General features: G+C 44.0%; 1 protein-coding gene across 7 annotated transcripts in view; it reads left to right on the top strand.

Annotated features, from left to right (window-relative positions):
* The window catches only part of LOC109641527 (protein unc-13 homolog B-like), a 108,228-nt gene that overhangs the window by 76,334 nt on the left and 11,395 nt on the right, over nucleotides 1–20,499 (top strand). For 2 of the 7 annotated variants that reach the window (XM_069523257.1, XM_069523256.1), the window contains exons 3-27: nucleotides 65–292; nucleotides 2,589–2,730; nucleotides 2,963–3,132; nucleotides 3,351–3,466; nucleotides 3,956–4,119; nucleotides 4,799–4,949; nucleotides 7,908–7,976; nucleotides 8,431–8,520; nucleotides 9,283–9,423; nucleotides 9,536–9,786; nucleotides 10,002–10,087; nucleotides 10,200–10,235; nucleotides 11,474–11,515; nucleotides 11,778–11,904; nucleotides 12,220–12,316; nucleotides 13,541–13,684; nucleotides 14,641–14,718; nucleotides 14,909–14,986; nucleotides 15,905–15,925; nucleotides 16,214–16,252; nucleotides 16,934–16,966; nucleotides 17,104–17,118; nucleotides 17,247–17,276; nucleotides 18,857–18,883; nucleotides 20,364–20,378. In XM_069523257.1, coding sequence (XP_069379358.1) covers nucleotides 65–292; nucleotides 2,589–2,730; nucleotides 2,963–3,132; nucleotides 3,351–3,466; nucleotides 3,956–4,119; nucleotides 4,799–4,949; nucleotides 7,908–7,976; nucleotides 8,431–8,520; nucleotides 9,283–9,423; nucleotides 9,536–9,786; nucleotides 10,002–10,087; nucleotides 10,200–10,235; nucleotides 11,474–11,515; nucleotides 11,778–11,904; nucleotides 12,220–12,316; nucleotides 13,541–13,684; nucleotides 14,641–14,718; nucleotides 14,909–14,986; nucleotides 15,905–15,925; nucleotides 16,214–16,252; nucleotides 16,934–16,966; nucleotides 17,104–17,118; nucleotides 17,247–17,276; nucleotides 18,857–18,883; nucleotides 20,364–20,378 — 2,390 coding nt within the window. The remainder of the gene's footprint in view (nucleotides 1–64; nucleotides 293–2,588; nucleotides 2,731–2,962; nucleotides 3,133–3,350; nucleotides 3,467–3,955; nucleotides 4,120–4,798; nucleotides 4,950–7,907; nucleotides 7,977–8,430; nucleotides 8,521–9,282; nucleotides 9,424–9,535; nucleotides 9,787–10,001; nucleotides 10,088–10,199; nucleotides 10,236–11,473; nucleotides 11,516–11,777; nucleotides 11,905–12,219; nucleotides 12,317–13,540; nucleotides 13,685–14,640; nucleotides 14,719–14,908; nucleotides 14,987–15,904; nucleotides 15,926–16,213; nucleotides 16,253–16,933; nucleotides 16,967–17,103; nucleotides 17,119–17,246; nucleotides 17,277–18,856; nucleotides 18,884–20,363; nucleotides 20,379–20,499) is intronic. The other 5 variants (XM_069523262.1, XM_069523260.1, XM_069523258.1 and 2 more) reach the window with 4 other exon arrangements.

The raw sequence follows: 20,499 nt of genomic DNA, 5'->3' as shown, positions 1-20,499 counted from the left end.
GTTTTTTCTAACCTCCGAGACGCATCATCGACCCTCTTCTTCTGTTTCCTCCCACCATCTTCAGGAGCAGCCGAGAAGAGCTCCAAGACGGGGGCGGAGGACCGGACGCAACACATCATCATGGCGATGAAGGACAGGATGAAGATCCGCGAGAGGAACAAGCCCGAGATCTTCGAGGAGATCCGGAAGGTGTTCGACATCTCCAAGATGATCCACGCGCAGTACATGAAGAGCATCAAGCAGAGCGTCCTGGACGGCACCTCCAAGTGGTCGGCCAAGATCACCATCAACAGTACGTCCAACGCTTTTATACTTTTGTCCATTGGTCCGGCTGACGGGGAGTCAGACTGGAAATCTGCTCTTATTTGTTCTTAAAAGATAAAAACAACTTTCAATGAAACCATCGATGAATAAGATCCATTAATTATTCCCTAGGAAACTGTTGAAAACGCACATCTCACAATGTTAAAGACAGAGAAGTGTCTGGATCCGATCCCTCGGTGCAAATTCTGTTCAGTCGTTAATCTGCTGACAAACAAGGTGAGAACACAAGAAAGCTCTTTGGAGCATTATGACTGTAGACGTCAGAAACTCACACAACTTCCGCTGTTGCCAAAGCAACCAGCAGACACATCGCACCGTACAGTGGCGGCAGCGTTGCCATGGCAGCCATCACACCTTGTCTCTCCGATCAGCGGTGATGAGCTCCGCTGAAGACGAGATCCAGGAGCTTTGTTGAAATGCATTCACGGTCAGGGGGTTGATCTTCACCACTCGCCGTCCTGCTGATGAAGGTCAGATGAGGTTCTGTGTCACAGTCACAGAATTAGACCTGGAGCTGAGGGCATCATGACATCATCACCTCTGTCTGTCGGTTGTTTAGATTTTTGTTGTTGATCAGCGGAATTACACAAAATCAACACTCGGGATTTTTATGAAACCTGGTGGAAGGATCCAGATTTCCCAAAGAATAATTCATGAATGTTTAGTGAGTGAAATTTGATGCAGCTTGATTTAAGGGATTGGTGAAGAATGAGCTCCTCTGAGGGATGTTCTAGTTTGTTTGTTTGTTTGTTTGTCAGCAGGATTATGAAAAACCTCCACAAAGATTTCCACAAAATATTTTTAAAAAAAGAAAAATGTTATTACTTTTTATGATATTTTTCCAATTTCCCAGGAAATAATTAATGAATCTTCATGGAAAAAAAAACCTTCACAGTGGCAAATAAGAATCCACATTAAATGGAAATAAAGTTGGTTTCATAAAGGGGAAGCTTTCATTCAGTTCTCCTCATTCTCTGCAGAGGATTTATGATTTCATTGGTTAAAGACGACTGTTTGACAGAGGTACGTCCTCTGTTGTGTTCTAGTTTGAAATCTAAAGGTGCGGAACAGAACGACGACACTCTTCTACAATAGTGAAGAAATAGAAATGACGAAGCAAACATTGTTTCAGAGGAAATATATAAATCATGCAAGCTGTTTAAAATGTTCCCATTTTTTTCTTTTTTCCTCACACTGGGTTTTTTCTCTCCACATCAATCAGTCGTGTCCCTCATGTGAAACAATCAGACGCACTTTTAACTCAAACCCAGTTTTATATGTGAGTCAAGTTGCGATTGAACTTGGTGCTGGACTGACAGTCGCTCTGCTCAGAGCGCTTTGAAAACTCTGTCGACTCACGAGGGAATATCTGGTCTGATTGATATTCAAATCTCTCTTTAGCACAGATGAGATGCAGCGGTCGCAGATGCTGAATTAACCAATAGCAAAGTTACTTTGGACTGAATTAGAATTCTGTATTTCACCACATGACCGTCACGTGCAGGTATGTTAACGAGGAACATTTCTGCGTGACGTTTGCGTGTTCTCTGGGTTGGATTCGTTGGAGTGGTGTTAAAGGTTCACCCACATTCAACCAGTGCACCTACAAAGTGCTGGTGTCGCCTGCATCGAACGCGACTTTAGTCCGGTGACTGCAGGTCGTAGGTAAAGTGCACGTGTTGCTCGGCTCGTCAGGCTGCAGCTGTGGTGAAGATGTGCAGCTATAAATAGTGACACTCATCAGTATCAGCTGCAGATCACTCGCCTGCCTCCTCACCTGGATCAAAGCAGCATGTGGGGGACACATCCTTCAGTTAAACGTCCTCCTGTTGAACCCGCTGTCCGTCCATCTCAAGGAAATGTCTCCAGACTTTAATCAGCATCCGTCCACACGTCTGTTATTGTCTATAAACACGTTTCACTGCTTCTTCTTCTCGAGACCTTTGGCCGCAGCTTCCTGACCCGGCCTGACTCCGGCTCTCTCGGCCGCGGATATTTTGACTTGTTGCAGAAAAATGGTGAAAACATCAGTGTTTTTATATTTGATGAGGAATAAAGTTACTCAACATCTGGCTGTGAGTCAGGAGCGCTGTGTTACGAGGGTTTGCATAACTCTGTGGGCGGTATCTCGTGTGTGTGTGTGTGTGTGTGTGTGAATGAGAAACAGAAAGATGAAGGGGAGAGTAGGTGTTTGTTGTTCTTATGTAATTGTAATAGTCATTTTTGCTGTTTGTTTTTGTGTGTGTGTGTGTGTGTGTCATCAGTCGTCAGTGCACAGGGTCTCCAGGCCAAGGACAGGACGGGCTCCAGTGACCCGTACGTCACCATCCAAGTCGGTAAAACCAAGAAAAGAACAAAGACCATCTACGGAAACCTGAACCCGGTCTGGGAGGAGAAGTTCAGCTTGTGAGTTCAGATTCTTTGTTTCTACCTGACGTGAAGTTCAGCTCTCAGACGACAAACTGGTGCCACCGTCAAAAATACACGTCTCATGATTATCTGCTGCAACCGATTGCAAATCAACAACTGTTAACTGTTACCGTAGACTAATCGTCCCTCGCAGAGTCTTTGAATAGTTGTGAATGACGACTGGCTGCGGGCGTGAACCGTAACACTCACCTGTCCCTCGTCACCACAGCGAGTGTCACAACTCATCGGATCGGATCAAGCTGCGCGTCTGGGACGAGGACGACGACATCAAGTCGCGGGTGAAGCAGCGTCTGAAGAGGGAGTCTGACGACTTCCTGGGTCAGAGCATCATCGAGGTCCGAACGCTGAGCGGAGAGATGGACGTCTGGTACAACCTGGGTACGTGTGTGTGTGTGTGTGTGTGTGTGTGTGTGTGTGTGTGTGTGTGTGAGAGATTCAGAGTGTTGAGTTATTCATCAGTACTGTCAGTCGGAGTGCTCAGTGTTTCGGTTGCCATCATACATCAAAAATGTAATTCTGAGCACTTTATCAATTGTGTATAATTGTGTATAATTGTGTGTGTGTGTGTGTGTGTGTGTGTGTGTGTGTGTCCACAGAGAAGAGAACAGACAAGTCGGCCGTGTCTGGTGCCATTCGTCTTCACATCAGTGTCGAGATCGAGGGAGAGGAAAAGGTGGCACCGTACCACGTACAGTACACATGCCTTCATGAGGTAACACACACACACACACTTACACACACTTACACACACTTACACACACACTTACACACACACACACACACACACACACACAGAGAAGCAGAAAGCCTCATTGTTTCTATCACAGATTTTTTGTTGAATTATTAAATCAAATTCTCTCGTTGCAGAAATTAGACCCAGTGAAAACAAAACATCTGTGTCTGATCGTCAACTTACAATTAAAATTAATGAAGATAAAGTCAAACATTTAATGAATAAACACAATTAAATAATCAATAATTAATGAATTGACTTAATTCAACAAAGACCCAAACAAGAGATTAATAATTTTTCTAACTTTATGATTATTATTTAGTTTTTATATCAGTGGAGCTTTGATTTCTGATGGAAAACATTTTCAGACACGTGCTTCAAATTGATAAAAGTTGCCACACGTGGATAAATTCTCGATGTAAACCATTTAAACTCTCGGCCGTTGTTGTGCGACCTCCCTCTGTCCAGAACATGTTCCACTTCTCCACCGACGTGGAAGGAGGCGGCGTGGTGAAGATCCCAGGGGCTCAGGGCGACGACGCGTGGAAGGTTTACTTCGGCGAGGTGCAGCAGGATGTCGTGGACGAGTTCGCCATGCGCTACGGCATCGAGTCGATATACCAGGCCATGACGTGAGTGCTGTGAACGTTGTGTTGCCCGCTGTGTGTGTGTGTGTGTTAATGTGCACGTGTTAGTGTAGTGTTCGTTCATCAGGCTGCGATGACGTCAGCCGACAGTGAGAAAATCCAATCAGGAAATGTTTTCAATTAGTTTGATTGTGTGTGTGTGTGTGTGTGTGTGTGTGTGTGTGTGTGTGTGTGTGTGTGTGTGTGTGAGTGTGTGTGTGTGTGAGTGTGAGTGTGTGTGTGTGTGTGGGGGGGCAGGGTTGTCATAAACTATAAACAGAATGCAAATGAGTTTATCTTCATCTAATGAGAAAAGATGATCCGTCACTTTGGAGATTTCCCAGATGTTTGATTGGATCACTGGATCGGCAGGTGGAGAGAAAGTCTCACACACACACACACACACACACACACACACACACAGAGGATTAATTGCATTATGTTGTAATCTGACCTTTCATGGGAGCGAGAGGCTCTGTGTGTTTGTGTGTTGGAGGAACATCACACTGGGAATAAGTGTCGAGTAAATTAAAGCCGTGCCTCTCTCCCTTCTTCCCTCCAACCTCACCCCAACACATCCGTCCCCCTCCCCCGTCACATCACACCTCCTTCCAAACTTGCCGGGCTTCTCCTCCTTCTGTTTCCCTCTCCTCTCTAAACCGTCTTCTCTCCCGTTCGTCCTCAGCCATTTCTCCTGCCTGTCCTCTAAGTACATGCTGTCAGGGGTCCCAGCAGTGATGAGCACCCTGCTGGCCAACATCAACGCCTTCTACGCCCACCCCGTCGCCTCCACCAACGTCTCCGCCCCGGCACGATTTGCAGCCTCCAACTTCGGGGTAAGTGAGACCACCGCAGATTTCGCTCTTAGACCGACGCCCCCTGTCTGTGCATCGTGTCAGTGTCAAGATAGTTAGATGACGTTAGGGTCACAAGTGCCGCTCGTGTCCCCGGTTAAAAGGTGAAGTTTTATCTCTGGGAACGTTGCGGTGGCCCGAATGAAGCCTGCGGGTCGGAGGGGGGGCAATGACAGCCAGAGGCCGAGCTTAATGACTCCCGGCATCGCTGCCGACCGCGTCGACTCCGGCTCTCCGACCGGCCGCACTCAGACTCCAGTGATATACGAGCGACTGCCGGCTTTAAAGCTCTTGCTTTAATGGGTCCGAGGACGGAGACTGTGGGCTGCAACTGTGAGGCTCTATTTCTGGGTTTGCCAGTTGGTGATGAGCTCTGCTGGATCGCTCGTTAGATTTCAGCGGATTCAGTCCTTCTTCATGTGAGTGTCTGAGAAACAGAGCTGTCGTGTTTCCTGGTTTCATGACAGAGATAATAAAACTTAAAAGACTCCAGAGTAATAAATGTGTGAATCAGAATCATTTAATAAATGAAACAGGAAAAACCACAGTGATAAATGATTGATAACTGATAGAAACATTAAAAATCTGATTCCAAACTAAATGTGTTTGGATAATTTGATGAAGCTGTTGGCTCCGGACAGGTTGATTATAAAGAACCTTTCAACAACAAGTCAATTCACAAGCTTTAAATAGAATAAATTACATTTACTCACGAGGACTCGTTTTCTTTCAGCCATGGTTAATACATGGTCATTGTGCGTTTCCTGTTTTTGTTTTGTGTAATTTTTAAACCTGTTGCCATGGTAAAAGATAAAGGTAATGATAGAGCTTCCTCCTCCTCCTCCTCCTCCTCTATCTGTCTGAGGAAGATGCAGTGACTGTTCCTCCTCCTCCTCCATCATTCATGTCACCGTCTGACAGTTTGAGATGAGGTTTCCCCGCCTGTTGTGTTACAGGTGTGTGTGTGTGTGTGTGTGTGTGTGTGTGTGTGTGTGTGTGTGTGTGTGTGTGTGTGTGTGTGTGTGTGTGTGTGCAGGAGACGTGTCAGCGTGTCACACCTCCGTCCTCTCTCTGACGGACCGAAGCTGCCGGAGACAAACTTTATTCACCAGATTGTTTTTGGTTGATTTCGTCAGTGAACTTGTTGCTTGTTTCAGCTTTCACACATTTTCACACCTGAGAGATTTGAGTTCACTAACGTTCATGTTCACAGAACAAATAATTACAAGCAGAATAAACTGCGAACAAGCCAAACACGAAAAGAACCTGAAAATAGATATAGTAAAGAACAGAAATACAGTAACAAGGTAAAAGTACTTTGTTTCATCCCAACACTGGAAAGAAAACATATATCTACAAAGACGTATTATACACACATTCATACTTCTATATACTTACAGTACAAACAACTATGTAAATATTTTAGAGCCCAGAGACGTCACCCTGTCCGACTTCGATCTTTTCGGTTGTGTTTGATTCTGCTGTCGACAGGATGTGTGTAGAATTGTTGCTTCTCGTTGTCGTCCTGCTGTGAACCTCTGTTTTTAGACACAACTTCACTTTTTGAATCAGAAATATCAGGAACAAAAGCAGAAAAGTCTCTGAAATGAGTGAATCCTGCTCTTTTCCGTTAGTCACTGAGACAAACTGAGGATTTCTGGATTTAACCGATGATTCTGAGCGTCAAGTGTTTTATCCAGGATTTTTTATGACGCTGCCAGAATCTCTTTTTGGAAGAAGCACCTTCATCTCATTTTGCTTTGACTTCTCTTCTTGTGACTTTCCTTGAATGTGACTGTTGGGTGACGTGGGAGACGAGCGGCTCCAACCCGAGTGGAGTCCGACGTTTTTCGCGATTGCAGCCAGTGCAGTGTGAAAAGAAGTCGATAGCTGAGCTAACACGACTGAACCATCTTGAATGCAGTCACTGAGCTGCACACGTTGGTTTTAACTCAGAAATATAAACCAGACTTTTCTGTGTCTCTGCTTCCTGTTACATAAGCGTTCGTTCTGGTCCTGTCGCCGCGGGACGCACACACAGACACGAACCAAACTACAGAGCAAAGACTCACCGGGTTTATTAGACTTTGGCTTTTTTCCACTGGGCTCCGGTGCCAGTTGGTTATTGGCCATCGCTCGTTCCCTCATCCTCGGTTGAAAACAAAGGGAAACCCTCAGTACACAGAGAAACTTTTCAACTGTTAAAACTATCCGAGTACAACATTCACTACAGGATACATGTGTTTTTCTGCATTTAGTGTTAGTATATTGTGTATTTCTTCGCCCTCTCCACCAGACTCTCTCCCAGTTTCAGGTCGTTTTACTGGAATGACTCGATAAAAACTACTCTGCTGCCAAAACGTATGAAGGAAAAAAACCAAAGTGGAGGCGACGGGGATACCGTTAGGGCCGCGGCCTCCTCCTGCTCGTGTGTCTCCATCGTCTCTTAGCCCGAATGACTCATAACGAGCAGGTCTCACGTGTTCTCCTTTATGAGACGGAGCCACGCTCATTAAGATGGAAGGAGACACATCACTTCCACTTAACCACCCATTAACAGTACAACAGATGTGGTTTTGAAATACTCCTGAGTATTACAGACCACAGAATAAATGTGTATCCTCCTTTGTTCGGTTGTTGTACGTCTGCGTTGCCTCGTCCCAGACTCTTCTGTCTGTGCACAGAAAGAAGCTTTTCACCTGCCTCATGTCGCTCAAACGTTTTCAATTCAGCAGAAAGAGAAAAAAGACTCTCGGTTGGTTTTTTATTATTCTCATCAGACAAAACATCTCGGCAGCGTTTCACTCGTCTGTTTTCTTCTCCACACACACGCTCAGACACACACAGGCTGAACACCCCCCCCCCCCCCCGTCTGGAAAAAAAATGGCAAACAATATGAACAAAGTGTCTGTTTCGCTCTTTTCTCTTCTTTCCCGACAGAGAGATCGATTTGTGAAGCTCCTGGATCAGCTGCACAACTCGCTGCGTATCGACCTCTCCATGTACAGAGTGAGTGTCCACACACACACACACACACACACACACACACACATACACACACGTAGCTTTATGAAAGCGATGAACCATCATCATCCCAAACATTTCTCTTTTACCTTCTTCTGCTCGTCCTGTGATTTATTTCCTCGGACATGGTCTGAATGTTAAACTTCTCGGCTGCTCAGACGTTTTATTTTTCCCGTCTCTTCCCGTTTATTTTTTTCTTTCCTCTGCATTGACTATGACTGTTTGCTTGTAATTAGTTATGCAGTGATAAATTAAAAGCTTTAGTCAAGTGGAAGCTCGACGTGATGAGGATTAAAACGACAAACAGCCCAGATTGAAAACAGACGCTGGAGAAGAACCAATGACCCTAGAAGACCTCAGTCCAGAAAGGAGGGACTTTCATTAACGGTGTGTGTGTCTGTGTGTGTCTGTGTGTGTCTGTGTGTGTCTGTGTGTGCAGAATAACTTCCCAGCCAGCAGCAAGCCTCGCCTCCACGACCTCAAGTCAACAGTGGATCTTCTCACCAGCATCACGTTCTTCAGAATGAAGGTAGAGACTGAATGATGTCACTGCGACCTGGATTATTAAACTTGAGTAAACCTGCTACAATCATCTGTGTGACTCTTTTCTCATTGCCAGTAGAGTTTGACTTTTTATTTTTCCCGGTGCGTCATTTTCAATGTCACCGAAGCGCTCTGTCATCTCTCATCTCGCCGTCCTGCCACATCGGAGCGTTCTCTCGTCGCCTTCGCAGCCGGAGACGATAAAAACCTGCGTCTCCTGCAGAGTCATTAGATCCAGGAGTGAATGATGATTGGATCCATTCACACTGCAGACAAAAGCTGTTGGGGGTTTTTTTAGACCAGTGGATGAGAGGCTTCAGTGTGAGCTCGTATTCTCCACCTCAGGTCTTTTATGGGAAGATGAAATCCACTTTGGAAGACAGAGGACGAGTCGACAGATCCATGTTTGCAGAGTAGAAGTTCAGTTTGGATAAAAAAACCTTTTCATTGGTTTCTCAGAGAATAATTGAAAAATCAGGCATGTTTAGGCAACGGATTCGAGTTTGTGCAGATCCACTGAAAATTCAGATCTTGTGAATTAATGTGAAAAATATAAAAATATCAGGGAGGAATCACTCCCCCAAATGTTTACACAAAGGGAGAAATGACCCTTCACTCGAGGAAAAGAAAAGAAAAGAAGGTTTTGTTTCTCTGAACATCATAAATGTTACAACCTCCAGATTTTCCACGTTCATGACAGTTTCGTTGAGTTTTTATGAGACCTGTGTTTCGTCCGGCTCGTCTCCAGGTGCTGGAGCTGCAGAGTCCTCCCCGAGCTGCCAACGTGGTGCGGGACTGTGTCAAGGCCTGTCTGAACTCCACCTACGAGTACATCTTCAACAACTGTCTGGAGCTCTTCAACCGCCAGTTCCAGTCCGCCGTCCCACCGGTGAGTCTCCGAACAGGAAGCGCTGTCTCACGTGAACTGATGAATTTCTCTCTGCAAAAAAAATTCAAAGCTTCCTCTTGTAATAACGTCACTGCTGTTGATCCTCGTGCAGCCCGAGCCAGAGAAGAAGAAGAAGGAGAAGAAGAAGAAGGAAAAAGCTGAAGGAGAAGACGGAGAGGAGGATGAGGAGGAGGAGGAAGAAGAAGAGGAGGAGGAGGAAGAGGAGGAGGAGAAGAAGGAGGAGAATCAGCCGGAGGAGCAGGGCCCAAGTATTCAGAATCTGGACTTCTGGCCCAAACTCATCACGCTCATCGTCTCCATCATCGAGGAAGACAAGAACTCGTACACGCCCATCATCAACCAGTCAGTTTCGCTTCTCGTCTATTTTCTTTCTACACAGTTTACAAACTTCAAATCTGCTCAAGAGAAACAACGACATGACGTGTTTGTGTTGTTCTGCCTCTGATCTCACAAAGTGTCACATGATAAGTTCAGTATCAGGCAGAGCATGAACCGTAGACTGTTTATAAATGAATCTGAACGTACAGACGAGCAGAGGAACTTCTCTCTTTCTTCAGGTTTCCTCAGGAACTCAATGTTGGTAAAGTCAGCGCTGAGGTCATGTGGACGCTGTTCGCTCAGGACATGAAATACGCCCTGGAGGGTAAGACTGTGTGTGTGTGTGTGTGTGTGTGATAGAGAGAGAGAGTAAATGTACATTTTCCTGCCCTTTGCATTCACTCTTTCTTTTCTTCCATCCATCAACTCTCCCTCAGTTTTGCATCAAATCGATCACTATCGCTGGAACAACGGTGAGACGGATCGTAGCTGATACACAGACACAGTCAGAGGAGACGGGGCTGCTGCTGTTTCTCTGTGTTGGGTCTCAGACGTGTAGTTTGAGAGAGAGAGAGAGAGAGAGAGAGAGATCGACTCACTGCAGATTGAGAAAACAACTTCATCACTCTGAGGACACGCGCTGCAAAACGTCACAGCACATCACTTCTTTAGGTCCCACGTGTTTTCTTAGTTTGCAGTGAGCTGAGCTCTCTCCGCCGTGCAGAACAGAGTTAGAGAGTTAGAGCTGTAGTGTGACATCTGAGACTCAACCTGGAGACACAGGGTTATTTAGCCGGTTCATTATCAGAGCACTTGTCTCCACTGAGACCCAACAGTCCCCTGAGACAGAGACCCAACAGTCCACTGAGACAGAGACAGAGACCCAACAGTCCACTGGGACTGAGACACAACAGTCCACTGAGACAGAGACCCAACAGTCCACTGAGACAGAGACCCAACAGTCCCCTGAGACTGAGACCCAACAGTCCACTGAGACAGAGACCCAACAGTCCACTGAGACAGAGACCCAACAGTCTCCTGAGACAGAGACCCAACAGTCCACTGAGACAGAGACCCAACAGTCCACTGGGACTGAGACCCAACAGTCCACTGAGACAGAGACCCAACAGTCCACTGGGACTGAGACCCAACAGTCCACTGAGACTGAGACCCAACAGTCCCCTGAGACTGAGACACAACAGTCCCCTGAGACTGAGACCCAACAGTCCACTGAGACTGAGACCCAACAGTCTCCTGAGACAGAGACCCAACAGTCCACTGAGACTGAGACCCAACAGTCCCCTGAGACTGAGACCCAACAGTCCACTGAGACCCAACAGTCCACTGAGACTGAGACCCAACAGTCCCCTGGGACTGAGACCCAACAGTCCACTGGGACTGAGACCCAACAGTCCCCTGAGACAGAGACCCAACAGTCCCCTGAGACTGAGACCCAACAGTCCAAATGTGTCTTTGTCATCGAGATCTATTTTTTTAGTTTTTCCTGGGAAATTGGGTAAAATGTGAAAAAGGGGGACACTTGTCTGTGGACTGTTGTCTCTGTGTCCAGTTGTCTGTCCTCCTCCTCCTCCTCCAGACTTGTGTGTAGCACTATTTTCTTTTTCATCTTCTGCCATCACTTTGTCTCACCTGCTTCCTTGTTGTCTCTGACATCTTATTGGTTTCTGTCATAAATCTGTCGCCACCTCAGCCCCCAACACGTTTCGCATCCGCAGAGTTGATTTCTACGCTGGTAAGACTGCGCGTGTGTGCGTGTGTGTGTGTGTGTGCGTGTGTGTGTGTGGATATGAAAACTTATTTTACAGCAGAAAATACAATCGTTTATGTTTTATATTAACAGATGTGTTTATGGTCTTAATCTAAAGTTCTATGTACTTGGTTGTATTCGTGTTTGTGAGGTCACAGTGTGGGTTGGGTCGTCCACTATGACAGGAAGTCAAGTGTTGTGTGAACTTGTGCGTCTTTGTGCACGTGTGTGTTCCTCATTTTCACAGAACACGAGAAACATAGGCTGTGTAAGACGGCCGACTACATGAACCTGCACTTCAAGGTCAAGTGGTTGTACAACGAGTACCTTCAGGACCTGCCGGCCTTCGCAGACGCTGTGCCTGAGTACCCAGCGTAAGACACACACACACACACATCACAACACGCCCGGTATGTACATTATACTAATTATTACCGGTAATAGAGTTATGATAATACTTGATATATTTGACTTAGATAAAGTTAAAATATTTCAAACAGCAGCAACAATGAGACTCGTGAAATCAGTCAATTACAAAAAGATAATTAAAAATAAAGAATATTTAAATTAGACATAATTTTGACTCTTCAGAACTAAACACTAATATTATTAAAATGTGTTTCTAGTGTATCAGCGTCACTGTTCATCACACCGCGGGTTAGTGACACTTTGTCTGATCGTTGTTCCAGCTGGTTCCTGCAGTTCGTCCTGGCCTGGCTGGCTGAGAACGAGGAGGTGTCCATGGAGTTCATGCACGGAGCGCTGGAGCGGGACAAGAGAGAGGGGGTGAGTCGAGGAGGCGAGGACGAGGAGGGCTGAAAGGAAAGACTGCTGCACGACAGAATGTCACTTACCTGTGATTCCTTATGAGCAACCAAAGCACGCGAAACTGTCCCCGGCAGCAGTTATCAGGCAGAGACACAATAATAACAAACAGATTCAAGATCTAAAGTTCCTCTCATGTTTTTTAATATGTTGTAACTTGGGTCTCATTTTTTGCAGCCTATATTTATTTAGACACTAAAGTTCAAACTATGAAGCGTTAGCTGTTAGCTGTCCCTGGTTTCTGTGTATCCGTGCGTACAGGTGAGAACCTGGAGTAATGAACAATGTTTATTTTAAGTTCATCTGCAGTCGACGTGAGTCCATAAATAATATTTTCAGTGTGAATCTCACTGAATATGCAGTCGGTCGGCCGCAGCTCAGAAGGTTTTGTAAAACATGTTGATGTTATTTTTTACAGGTGAATCTTGTTTCCTGAGGACAGAGATTTTTCTGCAGCAGAATTGAATTAAGTTAAACAGGAAGAATTTGTCGTCTTCTCAATTATCGAAGCTGAAATGTTTTTTTTTGTTTGTGATCAGCAAACAAATCTTTTTTAATTTGTTTTATTTAAACGCACAGACGTCTGAGGGGATGTTAGAACAATGGAAGGTCACTGACGTCTGGAAAATATCAGTAAACAAATGTAAAATTCAATGAATCTGTTTGATTAAAAACTGATAATCTGGTTTATTTTTATATAAAAACTGATCAGAACCAAATCCAGCATCGTATGACATCGACTGTCTGACGGTTTCCAGCTGTTATATTTTGCTCCCTCGACTAAAAACAACCTGAGAGAGGAGAGAGGAGTTTCATCCACCCCGCAGTGAGAGACAGCTTCAGGCCCATGACCTTTTCTCTGCAGGATGCTTCATTTCACTCAGGTGCAGCAGAGTTCTGCTTTCGGACAGACGTTAACAGAACGATGGACGTGTTGTCTCTCGCCCTCGTGATCGTCCCCAAGCTGCACTTTCTCGTCCGGAGACTGTCAAAGCAGATCTGAGATCTGTGATGAGTGCAGCAGCTTGAAATAAGAGTTTGTATTTGAATACAAGGGAAGGAGAGAAGGAGCGGGGGAGAGAAGGAGCGGGGGAGAGAGGGAGCGGAGGCCTGAGTCAGGGACGACTTAAAGAAACGTCAGTTCTGCTCCTAAATACAGAAATGTGTTGTTCCGTCCTCCTGCAGTTCCAGCAGACGTCTGAACACGCTCTGTTCTCCAGCTCCGTGGTCGACATCTTCACTCAGCTCAACCAGAGCTTTGAGATCATCAGGAAACTGGACTGTCCCGACCCGACCGTGGTCGCTCACTACAACAGACGCTTCGCCAAGGTGAGACACGCGACAGGAAATCCTTGTTTAAACCAAGGTTACCTGGAGTCACATCATTTACTGATTATAAACACATTTCAAAACTCTCGTCTCTTTAGAATAAGTTCTGTTTAATCGTCGATTTATAAACAAAATGTTCTAATTCGCGAGTGTGACCGTCTCAGAATTCTTCGTTCCTCTGAGACACTGACCTCTGGTCGTCAGGTAAACGACACAAACACAATATTCAGTGTGATGTTTTATTGTCGTAGCTGAGCCTCAGATTTTATATATTTATCTCTTCAAACGTAATTGAAGCCAGTTGCTTTTAGGAGAAGTCATTAAATCTAACAAACCTTTCTCTGCAGAAGAATTGTGTGTGTGAGTGTGTGTGTGTGTGTGTGTGTTGTTTGTGGTGCGATGGCTCGATCAATAAGGGACTCATTAAATAAAGAATAGCTAATGTAAGCCATCGCTCTCAGCCGTCAGACTCCACGTCACCAACCCGTGACTCCATTTTCTCTTCCATGTTAATCTCCCTCGGCCTTTTCATCTCGTCCCAGTCGGAGCTGCCACCTCTTTCCTCCATGAACTTCTCCATCCGATCATTTCTTTATTCACAGTCTCCATCTTCTTTGTCGTCCGGTCGTTTCTCCGACTTATCCATTTTCTCTCTCTTCTATTCACCAGAACAGTAAACGGTTCATTTTTGTAAAAGTGTGAAATGAGAGTAAAGATGTGAAGGAGTCGAGGTTCCTGCAGCGCGAGTGTTAGAGCGCCGTCTGGCTGAGCGAGCAGAAAGAAGGGAGGGGAACAGAAACTTCTTTTTCACAGACGATCCATTAACTCACCGGTTTGTTTGAAAGTTTGATGTAAGTGTTCAAACGGAGCTGGTTTCCACCTGATGGAGGAAACTCCAGGGTTCAGATTCATTTCTCCAGATGTGCTGAGTGTTTGTTTTGTGTTTTCTTCCGCAGACGATCACCAGAGTGCTGCTGCAGTACAGCGCCCTGCTGTCCAAGAGCTTCCCCTCCTACTGCGAGAAGGAGAAGATCGTGAGTAACGGCTCCAGACATCCTCACACCTCATCTCAGTGGATCTTCATCTCATTTTAGCTTCTGCTGCTTCACCAACTCTTTAACTTCTCTTTTGTTCGCTCACACTTTCTTTTGTTTTTGACTTTGTTTGGTTTTTTTTCCCCCCGCCCACTTGCACCTGTCGTCTCCTTCGCCCCGCCTCCTGCAGCCGTGCGTGCTGATGAACAACATCCAGCAGATGAGGGTCCTCCTGGAGAAGATGTTTGAGTCGATGGGAGCGAAGCAGGTGAGTGAAACACGGACGGACACACGTGACGCTTGTGCAGTGACGGCAGGTGTTCAAGTTCCTGCTCAGAGGTTTTTCCCTGATGACGTTATTCTCTGTGTTTCTGGTGAAATGAAAACTTTGTGATTGTTTTGCGTGTCGGTGCGTGAGAACAAGTCATCACCAAAACAATCCAACGTTTAATCTATTGTGTGACCATGCACATTTATCTTGATGAAACAGTCTGAGTCACTCGCTTATTTTTTAAAGGCTTGAATTTAGTTTTTTATATATATAATATTATATTTTTAACATAAGTCTTCAAGTGTTGGTGTTAGAGCTAAAGAGACTAAAGTAATAATTACTACGTGTATTTTTCAATGGAGAATATCACGAACTGGAAACACTCACACAGGAGACATGTCTCAGAACATACATGTCCATGTTCAGTACGTGGTGTCGCTTCACCGTCCCCGAGCCGTAAATTACAGCGTGAAACCAAAACTAACAAGTGAAACAACTTGAACTTTGACTCGGACCGAGAGAAAAGTTCCTCAGAGTCAGAGGAGAACACGCACAGACACGGGAAGAACGTGCAAACTCCACACGGAAGAAGGAAGAACTGGGATTTGAACCAAAACCCTCTGTGGAAAAATCTTAATCTTAAAAGTTGAACACAAGTGATTCGTAACTTATTCGTGTGGTTTCAGATTTTAAAGGACTTTTTGTCGCAGGTCAACGATATGAACAGGAAATTAGAGTCAGAGAGACGTTTCTTTATTCACTTGACTTTTTTCACTTGTAGAGAAATAACTTTTCGAAGACGTGCAGCAGATGTTCGGAATAAAAAAGTCTGTGCAGCTTTGAATTAGTTTTTTAATGTGAGATTGAGTGTGTGTGTGTGTGTGTGTGTGTGTGTGTGTGTGTGTGTCTCCACAGTTTACTGCTGAGGAGGAGCGGGTATGTCAAGGTTCATTTCTGTATTTTCTCCCTGTCGCTCCTTCGACACAAACATTCCAAATAAACAACTTCTCCATTAGAGCTCAAACTCTCCCTGAACCTCCTCCTGCTGTCAAACCTCTTGTACTCAGTAGAGCTGTGTGTATTTTTAGGTTGATCCCAATTTACTTGTAAGTGAGATATCAAATAGAATCCTCTCTCCTCCTCTTCCTCGCTCCTCCTCCTCCTCTTCCTCACCTGATGTCACCTTCATGTCAGAAATACTGTTTTTACTTTTCTTTCTGAAAGTTGGAGAATGAGGAGGAACCCGAGGAGTGCGATGAGGAGGTGGGTCGACGTGTTTCTCTGTCACAACCTCAGGGTTAGATTTGTATGAAGTGACTAATTATATATTTTTATATTTTCTGACATTAATCCCAGATGGATCTTGTAGTTCTGGGATTACAGTTTCCCTGTCGGAACATATTTTGGTGTACACGTGAGATATTCGGGCTGAGACACGATCTCGTACTTTTTACATAGATTTTATATTTTTATCCTGTTTTAACATTTTGGTCTTGAGTCATGAATCTTGATTGATAACGTGGTGAACTCCTCTTTGTGAAGTTTGTAGTTTAATTTTCTTTATTGTATTTAAGAGGCTGAGCTTAAAAATGAACAACCCAATAATAAAATACACAGAAGTACGTACACAGACATTTACAGTGGTTCCTTCCAATGACTGTCAAAGTATAAATTTCCAGATTAAATAATTAAAAATTAATTCACTGGACGTAGATTTGGTGTCATGATGCATCACGCTTCTTAATTAGTTATTAATTTAATCCACATTAACTTTCATGTGGAGTCAGTTTTAGTTTATATCAGAAGTTCACAACAAATCATGTTATTAACATAGTTCATGGTTTTACTGGACAACAGCTTGATCTGAGAACGACTCTTCTCCTGTTTTTAGTTTTATTATATTTAGTATAATTTGATTTTCTCCCCTTGCCTCACCTCCATCAGGCCGTCTCTGACGATGAAGGGGAGGATGATATGGTGGGTAAAGTGCATCAGCAGCAGAAAAGACTGGAAACCACTTTTATTTCCATTTAAAATTCATACTGTCTTTATGTTTTATTATAATAACTGTCCTTTCTTTCGGGGGCTGTGGGATATTCTTTCACGGCCGCCAGTCGGAGGAATCCAAGGTGAGAGAAGGATTCCAGGTCACAGCCCCTGAGCTTTCAGTCTTTATTACTTCCTCGAATGTCTCGTGTCCTTTATGTCACATTCTCTTCTTTTTCTCTTCTTATTGTTTTGTCCGTTTCAAACTCAGTCTGGCTGCTCAGACTCTGAAGGATCTGAGGTAAGAGAGAAACAAGGAAAACAACTAATCTCAGTATTTGTAAGGAAGCGAGAAAGAACAGCTCTTAGCTAATATCTAATTAAAGTCTGAATTATAGTATCGTGCAATAATAATAATAATTATAATCATTATATTGAATCATTAAACATCATAAGAAATAAATATGATGATTTAAGAAACGCAGGAACATTTTCTCATCGTGGATCAATAAAGTAAACTTGTCTTAAACATTTAAACAATCGATCACTTAAACACAAAACAAATATTTCCAGTTCTGAACGTTGGGTTGAGGATAACGGGCGGCGACGGGTGGTGGCGAAGATAATAATTCCCATGATCCTTAGCTGCTTCACGATGTCATCGAACTAGGTCTTTTCCTAGTTGTTTAGACAGAGACCCCTAGTGGCCAAAGTCACACATATCGTACGTTTATCGTGAGGACCTTCAGACCTGAGACGGGGATTTGAACATGCAAAGCTTTGGTTGTTTCAACATAGAGTTTTTTTTTTTTTTTACATATCATCAAGTGACCGTGATGTGTTTGAACTCCTCGTCTGCTTCCTCCTGCGTTAATGAATCCCGGCTCAGACCCGATGTTAGAAAGCCTCCGGCACCGTCTGTTAGCAGAGCTCTGAACACATTTACAGCTGGAGCTCGGAGACCGAGCGTTTAATAGACTCCACAGTGGGCTGCCAGATAATTGAATTTCATCTCGTATAAAATTCTTGCATTTAGCTGCAACTAAATGGCGACTGTGTGTCAGCGGACTGTGGGGGGTGGGGGGGTCTCTGATGTGTGGGAGAGGAGCAGAGGTGAGGAAAGATAAATTCTTGGCTCCGCTGCTCAACGACTGCAGTTAACAGATGTTAATGGATGTGACAGAGACGATAAACACTGTTATCGGCTGTTTTGCTCAAGTTGGAGCTTTTAAATGAGGATGTTTCGTGTCTGAGGGAACGATTTCTGTGCATCTGCTGAAAAATACAGAGAAAAACGTCGTTCTGTGAAATCGTCTGCTCCAGTTTCGTTCACGTGCATGAAGAAGTTCAGGCTGTTAACTTATTTCGTGGTTAATTGATGCTGCTGCTGCATCGTAGCTTGAAATATAAAGTGGAATCAGATATTGTGTTTTGAGGAGAATTATTCTCAGGTTTTGTTTTTGCAGCAGAGCCTCGTGTTAATTGATGATTTATGCGACTGCACGTTGCAGATTCGATGTGAAATGATATTCATCTATATTCATTCTGCTGCGTCGTCGTGTTTTCTTGGTGAATGGATTATTAGTGGCGGAAAGTCGGGTCGGATGGTAACCGCACAGTGCTGTACACGTACATTTGAGGTATTTGTACTCTAGTATTGACATTAGTCTGTAATCTACCTCTACTCCACGATAACTCAGACAGAACATTTTTTTTTTTTTCACTCCACTACATTTGCCAGGATTTATGACCTATGCTGCAGCCGGCCACCAGGGGGCGATCAATAAGTCATGAAAGTGAATGAGATTTTAATGTGTCTCGTATAAAAATGCTCTGAATGAACCACATGTTGTCGTCTCGTCCTGTTGTGTCCGTCCTCAGCTCGACAACAAGGAGACGGAGAATAAGGTCGGTCAGGCCTCAGACAGGACGTGTGTGTTGTTGTTTTGTGTGTTTGTGTGTTTACAAAGTGTTTCATACCTTCAGTGCAGCAGAATATCAAACCTCATCCTTATCAACAGTAAATTCTTTGTGTTTAAAAATCCCCTGAAGTGATTCCAGTGTCGTGCTGTCGAACGTAAAATGATTCACGTTCACACTTTTCCATCAAAAACAGAAAAAATCCGCTGGGTTTGAAAAAGTCTATTTTGCATAATATGAGAAGTTTAAAGGTGCGTCAGCGATCTCAGATCTCAACCAGTGACACGAGGAAACAGAGTGAGAACTCAGGAATATAGACGACATGCTCACGTTTTTTTAAACAATGAGACAAAAATAAGACCAGCGGGGAAAAAAAGATCCTGATTCATCCAAGTTATTGCGGTGAATTTATGGCGTCTTACTTTTTTGGGGTGTGAAATATTCCATTTCCTGATTTAGATTTTTAAGACGTGTTTGTTTGAAATATCATGAAACCTTGAACGTGGTATTTTCGCTGACCTGAAGCAAAGATTCGTCACCAGATAACGATGCACTTCGGTCTCTCGCTGTAGCGTCACCCGCCCGTCTCGACAAGAAATCCCATTTTCACCCAGAGCAGCATGAGAATATGCTTCAGGGAGGAAACTGCAGGCTGCTGCTGTTTCTCTGAGACGATTCAAAATCCTGTTGCAGTTGGGAACAAAAAAAAAAACAAAAAAAACAGATGGATGTTTTTTTTACTTTCAGCTCTAAAAATAAAAAATGTCAGGCTCCTGCAGCCGTTGAGAGAAACACTGGGAAAATGTGGTGAATTATTAAAATACAACTAAGCCGTAATTCTTCATTTACTCACTTTTGTCAGTGAGTAAATGAAGAAATGTTTGTGATAAATGAGTGTTTGACTAGAACAGGTACTCTGGTTTACTTTGCTGTTGTTGTGTGTGTGTGTGTGTGTGTGTGTGTGTGTGTGTGTGTGTGTGTGTGTGTGCGCGCGCTAGGACACGTTTTATCTCCATCACCCTCGACGATTAACTTAAAGCAACACTATGCAACTTTATAACAATAAATCAGCAGCTTGATTAAAAAGAAGTTTGAGTGTGAACATGAACAAAGTTTCCTCCTTCACTCCCTGAACGTCTGTAACTCTGGTGAGTGAGCAACACATCCACTAGAGGGCAGCGCAGAGTTACCGACAACAGCAAACATGTCGATAAACTAACGTCACATAAACGACTGTAGTTTCTTACAAACCTGCGAAGTCTCTCCTCTAAAAAAAATAAAATAAAATTCAGCCATCGTTGAACATTCTTCCTCGTGTGTTGTGATCGTCAGAATGAGTCCCCATGTGTGGCTGCAGGGGGCGCTGCTGCTCAGTAAAGTCACATGGTGTTGCTTTAATCATGTCTCCTATTTGTTGCCTATTGTCTTTTTCTGTTTTTAACGTCTCACTGTTTTATTTCTTTATAAGACTGACAAGGAAAAGGTGAGGACGCTCATGTAACCTTTAATATAATAATAATATAATATAATAATAATAATAATAATACTCCATGATGATGATTTTATTATTTTATTTTACTATTATTTGTCATTTGTCGTTCATT

The sequence above is a fragment of the Paralichthys olivaceus genome, chromosome 4, assembly GCF_024713975.1.
Source record: "Paralichthys olivaceus isolate ysfri-2021 chromosome 4, ASM2471397v2, whole genome shotgun sequence".
In the NCBI taxonomy this organism is placed as follows: Eukaryota; Metazoa; Chordata; class Actinopteri; order Pleuronectiformes; family Paralichthyidae; genus Paralichthys; species Paralichthys olivaceus.
This window is presented reverse-complemented; position numbering and strand designations above follow the sequence as displayed.